General features: G+C 43.9%; 1 protein-coding gene across 6 annotated transcripts in view; it reads right to left on the reverse strand.

The window, feature by feature from the left end:
• Positions 1–17,484, reverse strand: part of KCNK10 (potassium two pore domain channel subfamily K member 10) — a 131,284-nt gene that overhangs the window by 31,607 nt on the left and 82,193 nt on the right. For 5 of the 6 annotated variants that reach the window (XM_006190879.3, XM_032482474.1, XM_032482473.1 and 2 more), the window contains exons 3-4: positions 17,223–17,340; positions 7,148–7,308 (exon numbers count right to left, since the gene is read on the reverse strand). In XM_006190879.3, coding sequence (XP_006190941.1) covers positions 7,148–7,308; positions 17,223–17,340 — 279 coding nt within the window. Of the gene's footprint in view, positions 1–7,147; positions 7,309–7,753; positions 8,082–17,222; positions 17,341–17,484 lie in introns of those variants that run through there. The other variant, XM_032482476.1, reaches the window with a different exon arrangement.

Here is a 17,484-nt window from a genome sequence, read left to right on the forward strand (position 1 = left end):
AACTCACATTATCCATGTGATATTAGTCCTATGGTTTATTTCTCAGGAATGTTTCATACGATATGTGCTAGTGTGGGCATGTCATAGAGACAGACAGACACACACACACACACACTCACACACACAAGCCCTTGGGCACTCTCAGCCCACCACCTAGCCCTCCCCCACCCCCGGGTATTTAAGCAAGATGCTGGTGTGCGTGAGTGGTCCCCCAGTGAACTTCTCCACTAATAACGGGAATTAGAAATTATAGTTGAACCCACAGAGATGAAAATAACACCCAGTTTCCAAAAGAGGGGCTTTTATCCCCTTGAAATAATAATTTTGTTAACCCTACTGCTGCTGGGAGCTAGCTCACAGACACCCTATGAGAAACAGAAGACTCCTGCCAAGGGTGTTCTTCCCGACCTTTCCTTGACTCAGGCCAGGCGCGTGGCAGAGGCCTCCAGGAGTCCGTGGCTTCCACCACCAGCCCCTTCCTGCATCCATAGTGACTGATAAGCCCACTAACTGAACATCATTACCAGACCGAGATTGTCATCACCCTGTCTTAAGCATTTGGCCGATTCTGAAGTCCCCGAGCTATCACAGCACCGAGAAGCCTAGGGTTACGTGTTATTTGTCAGCTACACCCAGGCTCCTTGCGCTCCAGACGCAAATCAGCATTTCTGCTGTATCCTTGAGGGGGAAAGGCCAAAGAGGAAAAAAGAGTGCCACTTGGTTTTAGAGGTAATTTCAGAAAGCCTGCTAATCAGCCAGATAAAAAGAGGCAGCTGCTTCCTACCAGGGTCCAAAGTCCAGGTCAGGGCAAGAAAATGAGACCCAGTCCCAAATCTGACCAGTTTTCCTACAGTATCCTATCAAGGGACAGGGGGCCTGGCCCAGCAAAGGCGCCAGCCCACAGCAGGGGAAGGAGAGGCTGCCCACTTCCAAAATCTGCCTAGAACCCGAGATCAGCCCTGCTTAATCCCAAGTAATCACCCTTTCTTGCTAACTGCACAGATTTCCCGCTGGAAACCTGGGAAGAATTATTTTTATTTTATGTTACATAAATACTTATAAATCATCCCAAGTCCAGGCTAGGCCCTCCACTCAGCGTTAAGTCCCTTAACAAATCACGGGCTCCATTTTTGCTGGATGCGAGATGAGTTTCACTAGAGTAGCGGTCCCCAGAGTGACCCGTGGGCCAGCGGTGTCTGAATCCCAGGGATGCTTGTCATCCGAGAGTGGGGCCAACGGGAGGCCCAGGGAACACACACATGACTTTACAGGTGCCCACCAACTTCCCCTCCCCTCCCTTTCCTGGAGGTCAAACACTGCATTCCAGGCCCTCTTTGCAGGTGGCTGAGGCAGTATGACAAGTTCAGGCCAGCGGGCTGTGACCGGAGGCCAAAGTTCTGAAGAGCCATACCTGGCTCTCCTCCGCTAAAACACCCTGAAGTCTGGCGAGTTGCCCAGGCAGCAGCAGACCTGGCGGGGGTGGGAGTAAGCTGGTGTCGTTTGTAACCACCACGCAAGTTAGCCTCCTCTGACTGAGTCAAGGAGCCCAAAGGCCACCAGATTTACACAAGTGGGAGGGAGGGCAGCGTCACTGAGTGGTCTGTGTGGTGGCAGTTGGCTGACAGCTGTGGCAGATGCTGTCATTTGTGACCCCAACTTCCTCTTTGCTACCAGAATTCTAAGTTGTTTGTTCATCACAGCAATGTGGGCAGCCCCCAGGGGATGAAACATGATTCGTTCGTGCCTGGGGGGTTCTGAAACTTTAGCAGGCATCAGAATCACCTGGAAAGCTTGGTAGACACGAATTGCTGGGCCCCAACTTCTCCAAGAATTTCCATTTCTAGCAAATTCCCAGAGGACGCTGATGCGGCTGGTCCAGGGACTACACGTTGAGAACCACTGGGCTAGGTCGAGCCACCCCACTCTCCTTTGTCACATATTCACTTTCCTAACCTCCCTCGCAGGTCATAAGAGCCAGTTCTGGTCAATGAGACAGAAGAGGAAGTCTGCAGGGTAACTCCTAGGGAAAACTTTTCTCCCATGAAAGGAGACCTTTTTGTCTTGCTTTAAATGAGGTTGAGTGATCAGAGAAAGACAAGTACAGTATGATATCACTTATCTGTGGAATCTAAAAAATACAACCAACTAGTGAAATAACAAAAACGAAACAGACTCACAGATATAGAGAACAAACTAGTGGGTACCAGTGGGGAGAGGGAGGAGGGGAGGGGCAAGATAGGAGTAGAGGATTAAGAGGTACCAACTGCCATGTGTAAAGTAAGCTCCAAGGACATATTGCACAACACAGGGAAGAGAGCCCATGTTTTGTAACAACTCTAAGTGGAGTAGAACCTTTAAAAATTGTGAATCACTATACTGTGCACCTGCAACTTATATAGCATTATACATCAACTATACCTCAATAAAAATAAATAAATAAATAAATAAATAAATAAATAAATACAATTTTTCAAAATGTGGTTGAGTGAAAACAAGCCATTTGGTCCTGAGGCAGTCATCTTTCAAACCACATGATGACAAGCCTGAGCATGAAAAGCTAACGTGTCAAGGAGAGCAGAGCAGAAAAAGAACAAACCTGGGTCTATGTGTATGACACTGTGATCGAGAATAAGAAATATGTATTTGGTACTGGTCCATTCCTGGCACAGGGCTCCCAAAGCCTTTGGAATTTCCTGTGATGAGAGCCATGAAGGTGTCTTTTGTTATGTCAATGAGGTAAATTTGGGCTCACCTAAGGATGGGGGCTGGTTGCCAGGGAAACCAGCCAGGAATAGAGGGTTGGAATTTTCAGTTCCACCCCCACCCCACCCCATCCCACCCTCAAACCCCAGTTTCCAGGTAGGGGAGAGGGGTTAGGAGTTGACTCAATCACCAATGGCCAATGATTGAATCAGCCATGCCCATGTAATGAAGCCCCCATAAAAACCCAACAGGGAGGGGACTCAGAGAGCTTCCAGGTTGGTGAACACTCCACATGTCACCACGCTAGGCCCCATCTTCCATGAGGACAGAAGCTCCACTCTTTTGGACCTCGCCCTACATATTTCTTCATCTCACTTTTGGTTCATATCCTTAAATAGCCTTTGTGATAAACCAGTAATCTTGTGAGAAAACTGGTTTCCTTAGTTCTGTGAACTGCTCTAAGAAACTAACTGAGCCCAAGGAAGGTGTTGTGGGAACCTCTGATTTATCCTCATTCATTAGAAACGCAGGTAGCCACCTGGACTTGTAACTGGCATCTAAGGTGGACAGCAGGCTCGTGGGACTGAGCCCTTAGCTGTGGGATCTGATGCTGTCTCCAGGGTGATGGTGTCAGAATTGAACTGAACTGTAGGACACCCAGCTGGCGTCAGAGAATTACTTGGTGGTGTGGGAAGGAATCTGCACGTTGAAAATGGTGCCAGAATCCTCAACTTGTCATTGGGAAACTGATGCACCAAACTTGAAACAACCTTCCTTGGGGCTTCTTGCTTTGCGAGAAACGTATCCAATTCTTAACCCACTGTAAATTGGCCCTGGGGGCAATGTCTGTTTTCCTGGCCTCCTGTTCCCTGTGGAAGGACTCCAGCTAGCGTAACAACACTCCAAGCCTCTCACCCCCACTGCTCAGCCACACAGTGACTTACTGGTGGACTCGGCAGGAGGGACTGAGCTCCCTCGGCTCAGCCCCTTTCTTCTCTTGTTTGAAACCAGTCTGTTGCAGAGAGGTGCACTCTGTTTTGCTCTCTATGATGTAGCAAGGTCGGGGAGTTGACCCTGCCCTGCCTGAGAGGAGGCCTGTGCTACCAATGACCAAGATGGTGTGGGAGGCAGATTTTCTAAAATGACCCAAGAAGATGCTCAACTCTCATCCCCAGGACCTGTGATATGATGTCTGATCATTCCCGTGACTCTCTTCTGTTCTGTTCACAGTTGACCTGAAAACAGGGAGATTATCCACGTGGGCCTGAGCTAATCACACGAGTCTTTAAAAGCTTGATACTGTCTTCAGCTGATGGCAGAGGGGAAGTCAGAGAGATACAGGAAGGATTCCATGCTGGCTTTGAAGATGAAGATGCCCTGTGCCAAGGAAAGCAGGCAACCTCTCGAAGGTGAGAATGGCCCCCACCTGGCAGCCAGCGAGGAAACAGGACTCTCAGTCCTACAACCACAGGGGACTATTCTTTGCCAAGATCTGAATGGCTGTAGAAATAGGTTCTTCCCCAGATCCAGAGCCCAGCCTGGCCGACACCTTGATTTTAGCCTTGTGTTATCCTGATCATGAAACCCTCGCCAAGCCTGCCCAGACTTCTTACCTACACAACTGAGACATAATACACCAGTGTGGTTTTAAGCGTCTACATTTGAATTAATTTGTTACACCAGATAGAAAGCTAATACAGCAGGGAAATCCTTCTAATTCAGGGTGAAGTCGTCGGCAAGTCCTTCCTGTGTCAGAGCTAAAGCGACATGCTCTGACGAGCTTCTCAGCAATAAAGCTGACCGATTGCTGATCTGACTCTGGTGTCTACTTCTCAATTATTTCCAAACTTCAGAGGGAAAAAAAAAAGAGTTTTCATTTATTATACCTCACAAAAACCTCAACAGTCAAGTATTTAAGAATGCCAAAAGCACTCTTAAATAATACACTGATTCCCAGCAATTCTTTAAAATGAGGCTCAAAAAAATGAAAAATAAAAAAAAAATAAATAAAACGAGGCTCAGATCTGGAATTCAAAAGAAGAACCCAAATCATGTCACCTCATGTGTGTAATAGAGAAGCTTATTAAAATGTATATTTTATCTTTACCCCGCTAAAAATCCCCTCTTCCCGAGAGTTGAGAGAAAACACACCAGATGAAGGAAAAGGCTTACTCACTGAGCAAGCAGGTGAAAAAAAAAAAGAACCTTCTCACGGGAGCTAAAAGTTCACACCCCCAGGCTTTGTTGGTTTATACAATTTTCAGTTCTCAAATAATCACCTAAGAGTAACTGGCCTTTTAGATATAGTTCATGTGAATAGCAAAGAGCTTTCAGATTTTCTACCAAAATGACACACAGCAAGCAAACTAATGCAGAATCCATTGTCCATGTATTCAGGAAGTGTGCTCAGAATTGTCCTGGAGCTCAGACATCCCTTCCAACAGCACCCTCCAACATTCTGCACACACAAGCATCCTGAGCTGCCAATTTGATAATATCCTGCTGGCTCCTTCCTGAAGGACTCCCAGTATTGGACGGCACTGCAAGGAAGTGAGGGGACCTTCAGCAGAAAAATGAAACGTGAGATGTTGAAGGCTTTGTCTCAGAGTCCTGTGAATCGTCCATTGGAGAGGACAGAACAGTCCTTTCTACCTGCAGTCAGAAATTCATTAGGGGAACGAAGACCCCAAATTTGGTAGCAGATACAAAATGATTGCAACCTCTTCCCTCAGCTAAACTATCATAACTGAAATTTTATTTTTGCTGAAGGGAGATTTCAAAAGCTTTTAGTCTAATCCTTTCTTTCTACAAATAAACTCAGATCTAGAGAAGCTATAGAAAAATAAAAATGCCAGATCAGTCATTTCTCCACTTGAATCCTAGTCTTCTGAGTGTTCAATCCACCAGATTCATTTTTCTCTAAGTTGGAAGCCATGAGGCCATGGCTAAAAGGGGACCTCTGAGAAGTTCAAAACAGCTCTTGGAGACAGAGTTGCCATGTCTAGTTTAGGGAGACCTGAGCATCTGAGAAGCAGACACTCTGAGCACTGACGGTTTCCATGGTGACCACGGAGCCCAGGTGCATCGGGGTAAAGGTTGTGGGACATTCCAGGAAAACCAGCATGCCACCAAGCAACTCACGAAATTCGAGTGGGTAGCTAGCCTGCCATCAAGTGCTTCTTTCAGAAGACAGACGTGCAGCAGCACTGAACTCTGCGTCTGGCCCTGTGCCCAGCTCTTTTCTGTACATTATTTCATTTAATCATTACCAAGACCTTTTAAAGTCAATTTGAATTCCATCCCCTTTTGCCAATGAGTAAACTGAGGCAGCTCAGCCAAGAGGACTGAGCTTATAGAAGGTGATTCTCAGCCAGATCTGGTGCTTTATTCCTTCACTTCACTCTAACAGAATTTCTGAAACTGCTCGACAGGCAAGCTCCCTTGCATTCTTCTAAAGAGAGCTTTATGTCATGATTTCTTGTCTCACAGGGGGAAACAAGCACAGCCTTAGAACTTACCACTGATCGCTAGATTCTGAAAAAGATCTCAAATTGTCATTTTTAAATATGAGGCCATCATAAGAAATAATTCCCTGAAGAAGGTTTGAAAGACATGAGAATTAGGTCAACAAAGAGAAAGAGAACAGAAACGACCTTACACCTAAGCAAGACTAGTGTTCTGTTAAATGGGCGTGAGCTAACGGGTAATGGGAACTCCAGACCAGTCACACAGACTCCACGTGCCTGTCACTGATGCCAGGAACACCATCTTGAGTAAATAAATTCCTTGAGTTGAGACTTTTGTCCCTTGTTTAAAGGCAAGCATTCTCAAGAGAAAAGACTCACTAAGACAATAGCAATCATCAACACCATAGTATGAATGAGTATATTAGTGTACTACTGCTGAGGGAGAACTCAGCAGTGGAAAGAGAGAGAGGGTGAGGCCATGAGGAGACAGACATGAAGCACAAAGCAATGCGTGGAAAACCTAGGCTTCTGGAAGAGGTTTTAGAAGCCGGGATCAGCCTGAAGACACTGCTTGGAAATAAAATGGAGTGAAGCAGTTCCAGGAACAAAATGGGTGGATTTATAATTCTCTACTTTATTGCAAACACACTAAGGAGTCGATCTTCTATCTTTAATAAGAAACTGCGTATGCCTCACCTCTTCAGAAAATCTGTGTTGGCAAATCCATACTTAACCCCCTCGTGGTATGAGTCCACGAAAACCAACCATCCTAAAGGAGGAAATTACTCACGAGAAGAGAGTTTAGGCACACTACTATGACTACCATTGGCCAAGATAAAAAGTACAACCGTAACACTTAAACTATTCCGTTAGAAGTGACAATGACGTAATAATACCCTGGTAATTCCTTCTGGATCCTATCAGGCTAAAGCCAAGTGGATCACAAAGGTTAGAGCTTAAACAGATGCAGTACTCACTCGAAAGACCTTCTCCACTCTTGCAATGCTTTTCCCAAAGATGGTTCCAAGTTGGTCTCCAATTCCAGCCAATAAGAAACCAAAGAGTGGAATTCCAAAGATGGCATATAAAATACAAAAGATTTTGCCTCCTTCAGTGCTTGGAGCAATATTCCCATACCCTGGTGAGAAATGTTAAAAAGAGAGAGGGAGAGTGGTGAGGCAGCAGAGAAATGAGAAGACTGAACCAAAGAATCCACAAACCTCTTAAAGGGTCTCTCCATCCCCCCCACCTCATGAGTTTCAGGGAGAACTTCATTTCAAAGGCCGTATAAAATTCAGAACATTGTTCCACTGCTTCTCATCCTTCTCTCCCTAAAATAGTTTCAAAGGCATCCACATTTCCAGGATCTTAATGTTTTTAGTTAGATGACATTTTAGGAAATTTATGTCACCCAGAATTGCATTTCTAATGGAAAATGATGCCATCCATTTCAGAAACAGCACAAATCTTGGACATGTCTGGTTAAGGGACCCCAAACACCCTGAGAAGGGGTCACTGTTGTCTTTTTTAGATTTGAAAAGAGCTTCTCCTTTACAGCCTCATCCCATGGGCATCCCCTCCACCTGACAGACTGTGGTTGTCTTCAGCATTTGCCTTCTTGGGGTGATGAGTGCCCCGCATTAAGGAGGATGTGTGGTCAAGTACAAACTGAGATCGGATCCATGCATCAAACAGCCCTGCCCTGGAGCACCTGAAAACAGTAAAGAGCGGGGGAGAGAAGCATTTGTGCCTCTTTTCACACTGATAGTGATGATCAGCTCTGCGTGGTTTTCTTTTATTCTTTACTAGGAAACGCCACATCATCTGAGTCCCATCCCTCCTCCCACCCACTTCTTGCACCAAGGGTCACCAGGTGCTAAATAAATGTTTGTTGGTGGAATGGATGTTTAACTACAAAAGAATCCTTTTATAGCCAGACCTATTAATATGTTATTTCAAATAGTGCTTTGAAAACACCCACATCTGCATTCTCAAGAGTTCTGCAATCACGTAAGTAACTTACGTCTAGTGAGGACTTGGCTCACTCTGTGTGATGGGACTAAAGAAAGTAGCACTGGGAGAAAAAGGCTTATAGCATTAGCACAAATTACAGAGATGAGACTCTAAATTACTCGTTACGAACTTTCACACCAGTCAGTGCTGCAGTGCTGCACTAAGTCCAGCTATCACCTAACTATTCTCCCGTACATGGCAACTCGAGTGGAGCCCATTTCTAAATCCACGCAGCTGGTAAGTTATTGGGCTTGTGGCCGTTGGCGTGTTGGGGATGCAACACAGTAAAGATAATGTTGATGGTTGTCCATCATTCATCTTCCTATGGGCCTGGAGAACTCACTGTTCTCTGCCTTTGGGCAATGAGTCACCTGATTATTTTCCTTTTCAATTTTCCAGTCAGAATCATTCAAATCTCTTATCACAAATTATCTAAATTATAGCTTCCATTTCTTAAATGACTGTTCAGGCAAGCCTTCCTAATCTTGCATTTCTTTTACTCACCATGATTTTTATTTACTTGTGAAAAGGAAAAAAAAAAAAAAAAAAGAAAGGCTCTCAGAATTTTTTCAGGTGTTTTCAGGAACTTGGACAAAATCATTTTTTAAGCATTTCCCTCTAGAATAATCCGATTTACATTAACATAGTCCTATTGGAAAAGGAATAAATGTGCCTATGCTCAGGATTATGGGGACTCTTGGAAATATGCTGATAACTTGTGGAAACATTTACGACTCTTGCTTGACTGTCTCCTAACTGCCTAATTACTGTCAAAGGATATAGGTTTTCTTTTAGTCTGAATATCTCAGAAACACACTGCAGACACAGGCAAGCGAAGTGAGGCTCCGAACCTCCTGAATAGGCATCATTATTAGCCCGAACGAGGGCCGCACCCTCTCCTCCAGCTTCTAGAGAGGATCTGCCCTGCCGCCTGGGGAAGGACTGTGCTCAGGGAACGTTCCAGCGTCATGCAAGGAGCATGAGAAGGAAGTGAGAGGCTGCGGCTCCAATCCAGCCCTACCTCCTTTGACCCTGTTGTCCTTGGACTCACAAACCCTCTCCAAATCCTAGTGCGGAGGGGTTCAGGGGAGACGTGGGGAAAATCATGAACGGTAAAGCACTGTACCAGTGCAAGTGATATTACCGTTGGCTCCTTATTGCGTCAGTGTTTCACAGGCTAGAACACTATCGTAAAATGAGAGCAGAGTTCTTGGGTAAGGGCGTTAGCGAAGTGACATTCAAAGATGTCTTTAAATACATTTAAGGTCATCACATCATATCAGACATAAAGGAACTGCCATTCTGGAGTAATGCTACGTTTTGTGCATGGGTGTGTGTGTGTGTGTGTTGTGTTTCCTGCCTCTGATGAACTACATGGAGAGACTGTTTTCCAGTTTGACCCTCAACTCTCACTCTGAGAAAATTCCAGAAGTTACATTTTGGAGCTTTGCTCTGAGGCACCAGGAAAACCACACTCCTGGATTCTTGCCTCCAGTGGTACCGGGGCTGTTAGACTTCCCCGCCCATCCTTGCAGAAAGGCTTGGTACAACTTTGAAGTGAGTTGTAACAGTTGTATGTGGCTCTAGAAGCAGAGATGCGGGGACCTCTGCTCTGCTCCTTCCACTTACTAACCCTCAGGTCCTGGGACATTTGCCCTTCTGCCTCGCTTTCCTTGTCTGGATGGCGGGGCTGTGAGTAGCAGCCACCTGAGAGCTTAAAGAGCTACGGTGAAGCCTGAGTAACCCGTGGAGATTAAACACATACGAAGCATGACACAGAGTAAGCACTCGGTCAGTGTCAGCAATTACCACCCTGCCCTCGGCTTTTCTGTGGGAAGGAATCACTCCAGAGCAATATGTCTCCAGGAAAGCTGAGCCCCGAGAGAAAACAGATGGCTGGTTCCTATTTTCCTTCTAGAAAACAGTGGAGTTTCCTCCACTGTTCTCTCACAACACCAGGACCAGGCTGGGCTGGCTCAGTGGCGCGGGTGGGCCCCCAGCTGGAGTTGGGGTGTGGGTATCCCAGGGGCAGCAGAGGCCCCGGAGGGAGACGGGGTCGGTCAGGCAGAACTAGCCCGGAACATGAGAACTGCGTTTCTCAAAGCGGAGGTCCCGAGAGCTCCTCCACCAGCGGGCTTCTGGTGACTTTTGGCAGGAGATGACCAGCCCGGCAAGAACATTCTGTTGTGAAAGAGAAGGGACTAACTGCAGCGCTTAGCTCATGTCACCCCTGGCTAGAAAACAGCCCTGCCCTTTCAGAAGAGAAAGCTGGTGTTTAAAGAGGACTCAGCCCTGAGCAGCGCACGTGGAACACTTCCATTTGCTATCTTCATGCCAAGGTCAAATCCTGGCCAAACCATGTGCTGTTCAGCTCTGGTATCTGGTTTAGAGTCTCTGTCCTCAAACCAGACTGTCAGTGCATTTATGGGTGTGCAGTGGGCCCCATGCTTGGTCAGATGCTCTGCTGGTGCCATTTTGATGTTCTTAATCTTTTTTTTAGAAAGAGACTGCATTTCCATTTTGCACTGAGCCTCATGCCTTATGTGGCTGGTCCTGGTGAATAAAACTAGGCTCTGTGGCTTACTAACCTTGAGATATTAAACAAGTTACTTAACATCTCTGGGCCTCAGTCTTCTCATTGGTAAAATGAGACACATAGGAGTCCCTCCCTCATGTGGTCAGTGTGAAACTAAGTGAGATAATGTATGTGGAGCAGAGTTCCTGGCACCGAGCAAGCATTCAGTCAGTGTTAGCCGCAATGACCGCTAATTTCCAAACCATAGGCTAAGCAACCAATCCACTCGCTGGTTAAGTAGAAATAGTTGCCTCAGTACCATGGCAGGTACAATTCTTCACGGAGGCCACCAGGCAAGTGACACGGTCACTGGCTACCACCTGGGACCTGACCGGGGGCCCCGTCTGATGTGGGTAGAGTCAGGTGACTGAATCCAAACCTGCCTCAAAGACAAAATCTAACTGTGCTCCATAGCAGCTGGTAGGAACGCAATCATTTGCGGTCCTTCCACAAGGGATGTTTGTGGGCAAGAATCTGCACACAGAGTATCACTCGTCCAGCTTAGAAAAGCCAGTTGTTATCAGCAGAGTCAGCAATTGAGGTGGTGGGACTTCCCCCCATCAGAATTCGTTACTGAGGGAAGGAACAGGGTGCAGAGTGACCTCGACAAAGACAGCAGTCTAGCCTTCCTCCTGCCATGGCCCCTGGTTTGGAGAAGAGCCTGAATGTAGTCCCTTCAGCCACACTCTGGTAGATCTTTCTGTCTATCTGAGCACAGGAAAAACCCTTGTTAAAAACAAGAAGTGTTTTGATATCTCCAGACAAAAGGGACCTCTGATACTGACCAGTATCACTGCTCTTCAGAAAAGACTATTATTCCTAAGCTCTCTCAATCCACATTCTAAATAATGAACACATCTTTCGTGTCTCAATAGTACATAACCTCACGCGGCTCAGGAGAGTCTTTCTAGAAAGCAATCTGGCAAGCCTTTAAAAGGTCCAGACCCTTAGACACAGCAGTCCCTGGGGGGCCTTTCCAAGGAAACAACCAGAGGCAAAGATCATGGGTGCGTGCACAAAGGTCTTTATCACGATGTCACACTACCGCAAAAGCAAAACCCTCTTAAGCTTCCAACAACATGTGGTTACAGCGTTGATAGTAGATCCAACAAGACTCCATCAAAGACTGTGTTTTTCAAAGAACCTCAGTAATATGGGGAAATGTTTGCAGAGTCGTGTCGCACATTATAGGAACTCAAGCAAGCAGGCTAACGTTGGCGTATTCCACCAATAATGCAAAAGCTCCTCCGCTGCAGCTGCTCTACTGCGTGAGTCCTAAATAACAGGAAATTTCTCAGGAAGACGGGAAGAATTAGCAGGCTCTAAGCTCTCTTATAAACCTCACTAAGACTTGTGATGAATGAATTTACCACTAAATAATTGAGGGGGGAAAAAACATTATTTCCTCACTCATTATTCTAGTAACTAACATTGTACTAATGTTTTTCTTCAGAAATCTCTAATTGTATGACTTTCTAAAGACCCTCCACCCTGGAGTTAAAATTTAGCCAGCTAAATGGTGTTCAACTCATGACACGTTATTTTTCAATTAAGACAGAGCGTGAGAGAGAAAACTGCACTTTTTTGTTGAATAGAAGAGGACCCCATCTCTAACACTAACACTGAGCCACGATGCTGAAGTGGACTTGGGGTTTGGGTTGGGTTTTGTTTTTGTTTGTTTTTGCTTTGTGTTTGTTTTGTAGTAGTTTCCTGTTCAGCTTCCACCTGCCTTCAGATTTTGGGAAAGGTCCCCATTCTGTGCCTCGATATGACACAGTGTCCTGCCTCCCACTACAGAGGCAACAGCATCCCAGGTTGCCAGGACACCAGCACACGATCCCTGAGGCTCATCGAATAGGAAGCTATGTCTAAGACTTTAAACCAAGAAGCAAGTAGCCCAAAGGAGATGGGAAGCAGCAGCAGCAGCCAGCAGGGTCAGGCACTGGCTAGGGAGGTCAGAGGATGCTTACTGGTTCTCTGTGATCTCTGACCCGTAAGTGTGTATCGGTTAGGATTTTTCAGTCTTAGGCGAGAGAAAACCCAATGCAGACTCGTGTCGGTGAAAAAGGAAATGTATAGACCCCAGAAATAGCAGGAGATATAATATTTCTTTCTTAACTATCCACGGGTAGCTTCATCCCAAGCTCAAAGGATGTAAGCTGAACCCCAATTATCACCCCTCTTTTCATACTCTGCTTCTTTACTGTTAGCTGAATTCCCGGCAAATCAACCTACTGAGGGAAGAAAATGAATGGCAGGGTCCTGGGGGGCCTGGGCTTATGTTTTTCCAGATTTACCTCCAGTAAGAAAGAGAACTCACTTCCTCCAAATCTCAAGCAAAAGCCCAGGAAATGACTTGCTCATTGGCCTAGTCCAGATCTCACGTCCGTCTCTGAACTCAGGACTGTGGCCACGCACACACAAGATACTGGATTTCTTAGTTTAGACAAGGTGATTCTTCCCCTGAGGCCTGGGGGCCAAATACGGGAAAGGATACCATTGGGAAATGGTTATTAGGACAAGAGTGAGTAAGTGAAAGGATGTCATTTGTACAAACTCAAAGATTCCAATGTAAGCATGCTTAAAAGGGCAGAAAATGTTATATATCGAATATATATATATATATACATCCCTCCTTAGGCAGATGGAACCACCATTTCTCAGTTGCATAATGTCATGTGGGTCAATGAACACAGTAGTTCAATACCCCAAGCCCTTGGGATCCTAACAAGTTAACACAATGAATCAGCAAACATCGCAATGTAGCTCTAGTGTTTTTCCATGCATCATACAGACCATTGATATAGCCATTTTATAAAAATAAGAATATTAGAATTTTCTTTTTTCTGTCTTCTTTAATATACACTACTGTCTCATGGATCCAATACTGGGTACTGGAGTACATTTTCCAAAGTGTACTTCTTGAAGTCACCTAGACTCTCTCAATTTTAATTATTTTACTGTAAATCCCCCTAAAGCACATGACACATTTCCCCATCTCAGTAACCAGACCGTTGAACACCATTTAACCTGACACTGGTTGTCTCTGATCTACTGCAGTGATGCTCTCAGGTGATGTTGAGGTGCATAGCACTTTTTGCCCTTTCATCAAATGGTGGCACATCACCCTGCTTCCTTTGTTGGGTGCTGTGGGATTGAGGACTAATATGACCTAATCCTGTCTGGAGTGTAAGCCCCAGACTCACCAGTGTAATGCAGACCTCTAATACTTGTAATAATTGATCTTAACATTTTCGCAGATTTGCAAGTATGAACCTAGTACGTTATATAATTAGATTAAGAGGCTTTCTAAAAAAAGAATGACAACCCCCTTTCATTCCAAATGTTCTTATAACTTTTTATAGGTTAATTTAAACTTTCTCATAACTTTCTTGATTGTATCAATATAGAAAGAACACAGGTCCTAAAGATTAGGTCTATAACCAAAAACAAAAACCTGTGCCTCTAAAACAACCCTTAGCCTCTGAAACATGCACCAATAGGAAGTCAATCATCAAAGATGTGCATCTCCCCCTAAAAAAAGGCATACTCTCTAAAACCCACTTAATGTGTGGTTATGAAAAGTAGGGAGAGGAAAAGGCCTCCCATAGCTGGGCCTCAGAGAACAAAAGATGAGGGATTTCCTCCCAAAGAGAATAAATAATTGTTAACAAAGGAATCCTCCTACTTAGAGTGCATAAAGGCTTCCCACTGTCTGTCCATCTTTACTATGAACTGGTGACTGCTGTGTGTCTCCATTCTTCTGAATGAGAATTTTTATTGTAGTGTGACTTCAATACTGTATGGAGCAGATAATTCTCAAACTCATTTTCAGCAGAGCTGGGAGAGGTATTTAATCTATGGATTCCAACATAAATGTCAGGATTACCAAAAGAAGCTGAGATTAGACAGAAGCAACATGGGAAAAAATAAAAAGAAGAAGCACAGAGAATGATGAAAGGGTCCATCAGTGGCAAATCTCCAAAAGTTGTAGCAAAAATCCAATTAATGAAAGTGAAGGTTTCACCTTGAACACCAAAAGAGATACTCCTGTTTGCACCAAGGGTAGAATATAGGGTGAAGAGATAGCAGAAGAAGACTCCCTGAGCTTGATCTGGTCCAGAAAAACAGAAGCAGAACTATGCAGAGAATAACACAGATGGGCCATATTTTCAGGAAGCACTCTGTTTCTTTGGCAGCAGGAAAGAGGAGACTCTTGGGATGTGCCTGAAAGATTACCTGTTCTTCCTGCTCTCCTCTCCCCAGCCCTACGGAAACATTCAGCAGATAGCTGATCTAGAAATATCCAGTTTGTTTGGCATCACGTATTTTAAAAAGAAACTGACCCAGCATAAGTATAAAGCTTCCATTTTTAAAAAGTGTGAAAGAGCAGCAAAACTTACCAGTGAATGAAAGACACTCAGCAGAAAAACACTGCCCCAACCAGACAAAAGTTGTAAACAACTATGAAGTAATCACTGCTAAGAATCATCACAGAGAAACCACAAAGATACAAGAAATCAAGGAGGAAATGGTGAGATAACAAGTGTAGATGAAATGTGAGCTGAGCTAATGGAATTCAGGAAAAAAAATAGGAAAGAAAAAAGTCCCCTAATGATCACAAAAATGAAAATAAAATTGGAAGAAGCACATGGCTGAGTAGGCACTGTGAAAAAAACACATACAAAACAAAAGGAGAAGAAAAGATAAAATCAACAAATTAAAAACCAAATTTTAAGGGTTAGAAAGGAGTAAAAGAAAAACACTAGACACAGAAGATGGGCAAAAAAGTGATGATAGATGTATAATCGGAATGCCCAAAGAGCACAATCAAAACTATACAGCAGAGAAAATGTTTAAAGATAACAATCAGGAAAGTTTTCCTGAAATAAAAGGGACAAAACCTGGTAGTAGTATCAGATGAAAGATAAAGACATAATCTTTTGAGTAGCTGAGCAAAAAGATCAAAGCACTTACAAATGGGGAAAAAATTGGGCTGGCATCAGGTTTCCCCATAGCAACAGCAACATAACACTGAGAGAAAGTCGGAGTAACACCAACAAGATCCTTAAAAAAGAACATGTTGGTCAAGGATTTCATTTCCATCCAACTGCCCTTCAAGTATAAGGCTACCATTTTGAACAACATGAGAACCCAGGGAATATGGCTCCCATGAGCCACTCTTAAGGCAACTACTTGAAGATGGTTTCAGTCAAGCAAGTGATGATGACAAAAACCATGATGAAAACCATGACTTAGAGATGAACACTGATGATATTTAATATAGAACTATGACTAAAATAGTTTCGAGTATCCAGGTAATAGAATAAAATGTAAAATATATACCCTGATGTTACAGAATGATACAGTAAGTAATCATTGATAGCGGAAGAGGAAAAGAAGTTGAGATGCTGAGTAAGTTCCCTGATTGCATCATATGAAATAGCTGAGAGCCAAGATTCTTTATTTGAAGCGGGCAAATCATCTAATAGAAACATAAGCATATTTAACAATGTAAAAGCAAACATTAAAAGGATGGTGTCAACAAAAATTGTGTGGTGGAGGGAAAGAAGAGATGTCATCACCCATAACAGGGAACTAATAGATACTGCTTAAAGAATAGAACACTAAGAGTATTAAGTATGATTATAATTATAAAGTTAACCCTATGACAACAATGCAAAACTCCTCAAATATCAGAAAAAAAGACACACACAAATACAAGACAAACATTGGTGCAGGGAAAAGTAATCATAGATCATCTTATGATCAATTGTGAAGAGCATTTACCTAGCAAAATAATGCAAACATTCACTTTTGATCTAATTGAACTATCTTGGGAAGATGAGAGGACAGGAAGAGAGCCCTTCTACAGTGCGGCAAGGAAGAAGAAAGAGAATTAATTCCTCATCTTCCACAATGGGAAGTCAAGAAATCATCTCTAAAACAAAACTCAGAAAGTGCAATACAAATGTGATATTGGAAGACATGAAGTTGAGTATCAAAATAATCAAGGAGAAGAGATGAAAGCAGTTGCCCCAGGGGAGGTGAAAAAGTAGGGAGAAGGACACAGACCATTGTTCTTCATAACACGACTTTGTAGAACAGTTTGGTCCTTTTATGTATAACTTTAATAAAAAGTAGTTTTTTAAGAAGGAATCTGAGCTTAACTGAGCATCTGAGTTCAACTGATCAATTCAGAGGTTGATCTTTTACTCTAACCTTTCCATGAGGTTCTTTCAAACTAAAGGTTCCCTGGTCTTTCATTCTGAAAAATGAAATCCTTCATTCTGCTTTGCCTTTTATTGAAAGCCACCACACAACTACTGCATTAATGTGACAGTGTTTCATAAGCCTCGTTTGAACCTCCAGCCGCCATGTACTCTATGAGGACAAAGTATTGATTTTAGTGCCATTACTCAGGAGGGCCTCCAGAGGAAAATATTCTAGCAAATGGGGGATACCTATGGTGGTGATGACAGTTCCAGCAAAGAAAAAGGCACTTCCAAGGTCCCAGTGACTGCTGTTGTTGGAAGAGTTTCCTATTGGACTTACTCCTGCATTGTCAGCATCAAGGGCATGCTGCAAAGAAAGTGAGAAAACAGAAGACTCAGTTAAAAAGTTCTTTAAAGAAAAGATTTCCTTACAAATACCACTCTTACAAATTCCACTTAGATGTGGAATCTAAAATATGACACAAATGAACTTATTTACACAACAGAAACA

This window comes from Camelus ferus, chromosome 6 (genome assembly GCF_009834535.1).
Source record: "Camelus ferus isolate YT-003-E chromosome 6, BCGSAC_Cfer_1.0, whole genome shotgun sequence".
Classification (NCBI taxonomy): Eukaryota; Metazoa; Chordata; class Mammalia; order Artiodactyla; family Camelidae; genus Camelus; species Camelus ferus.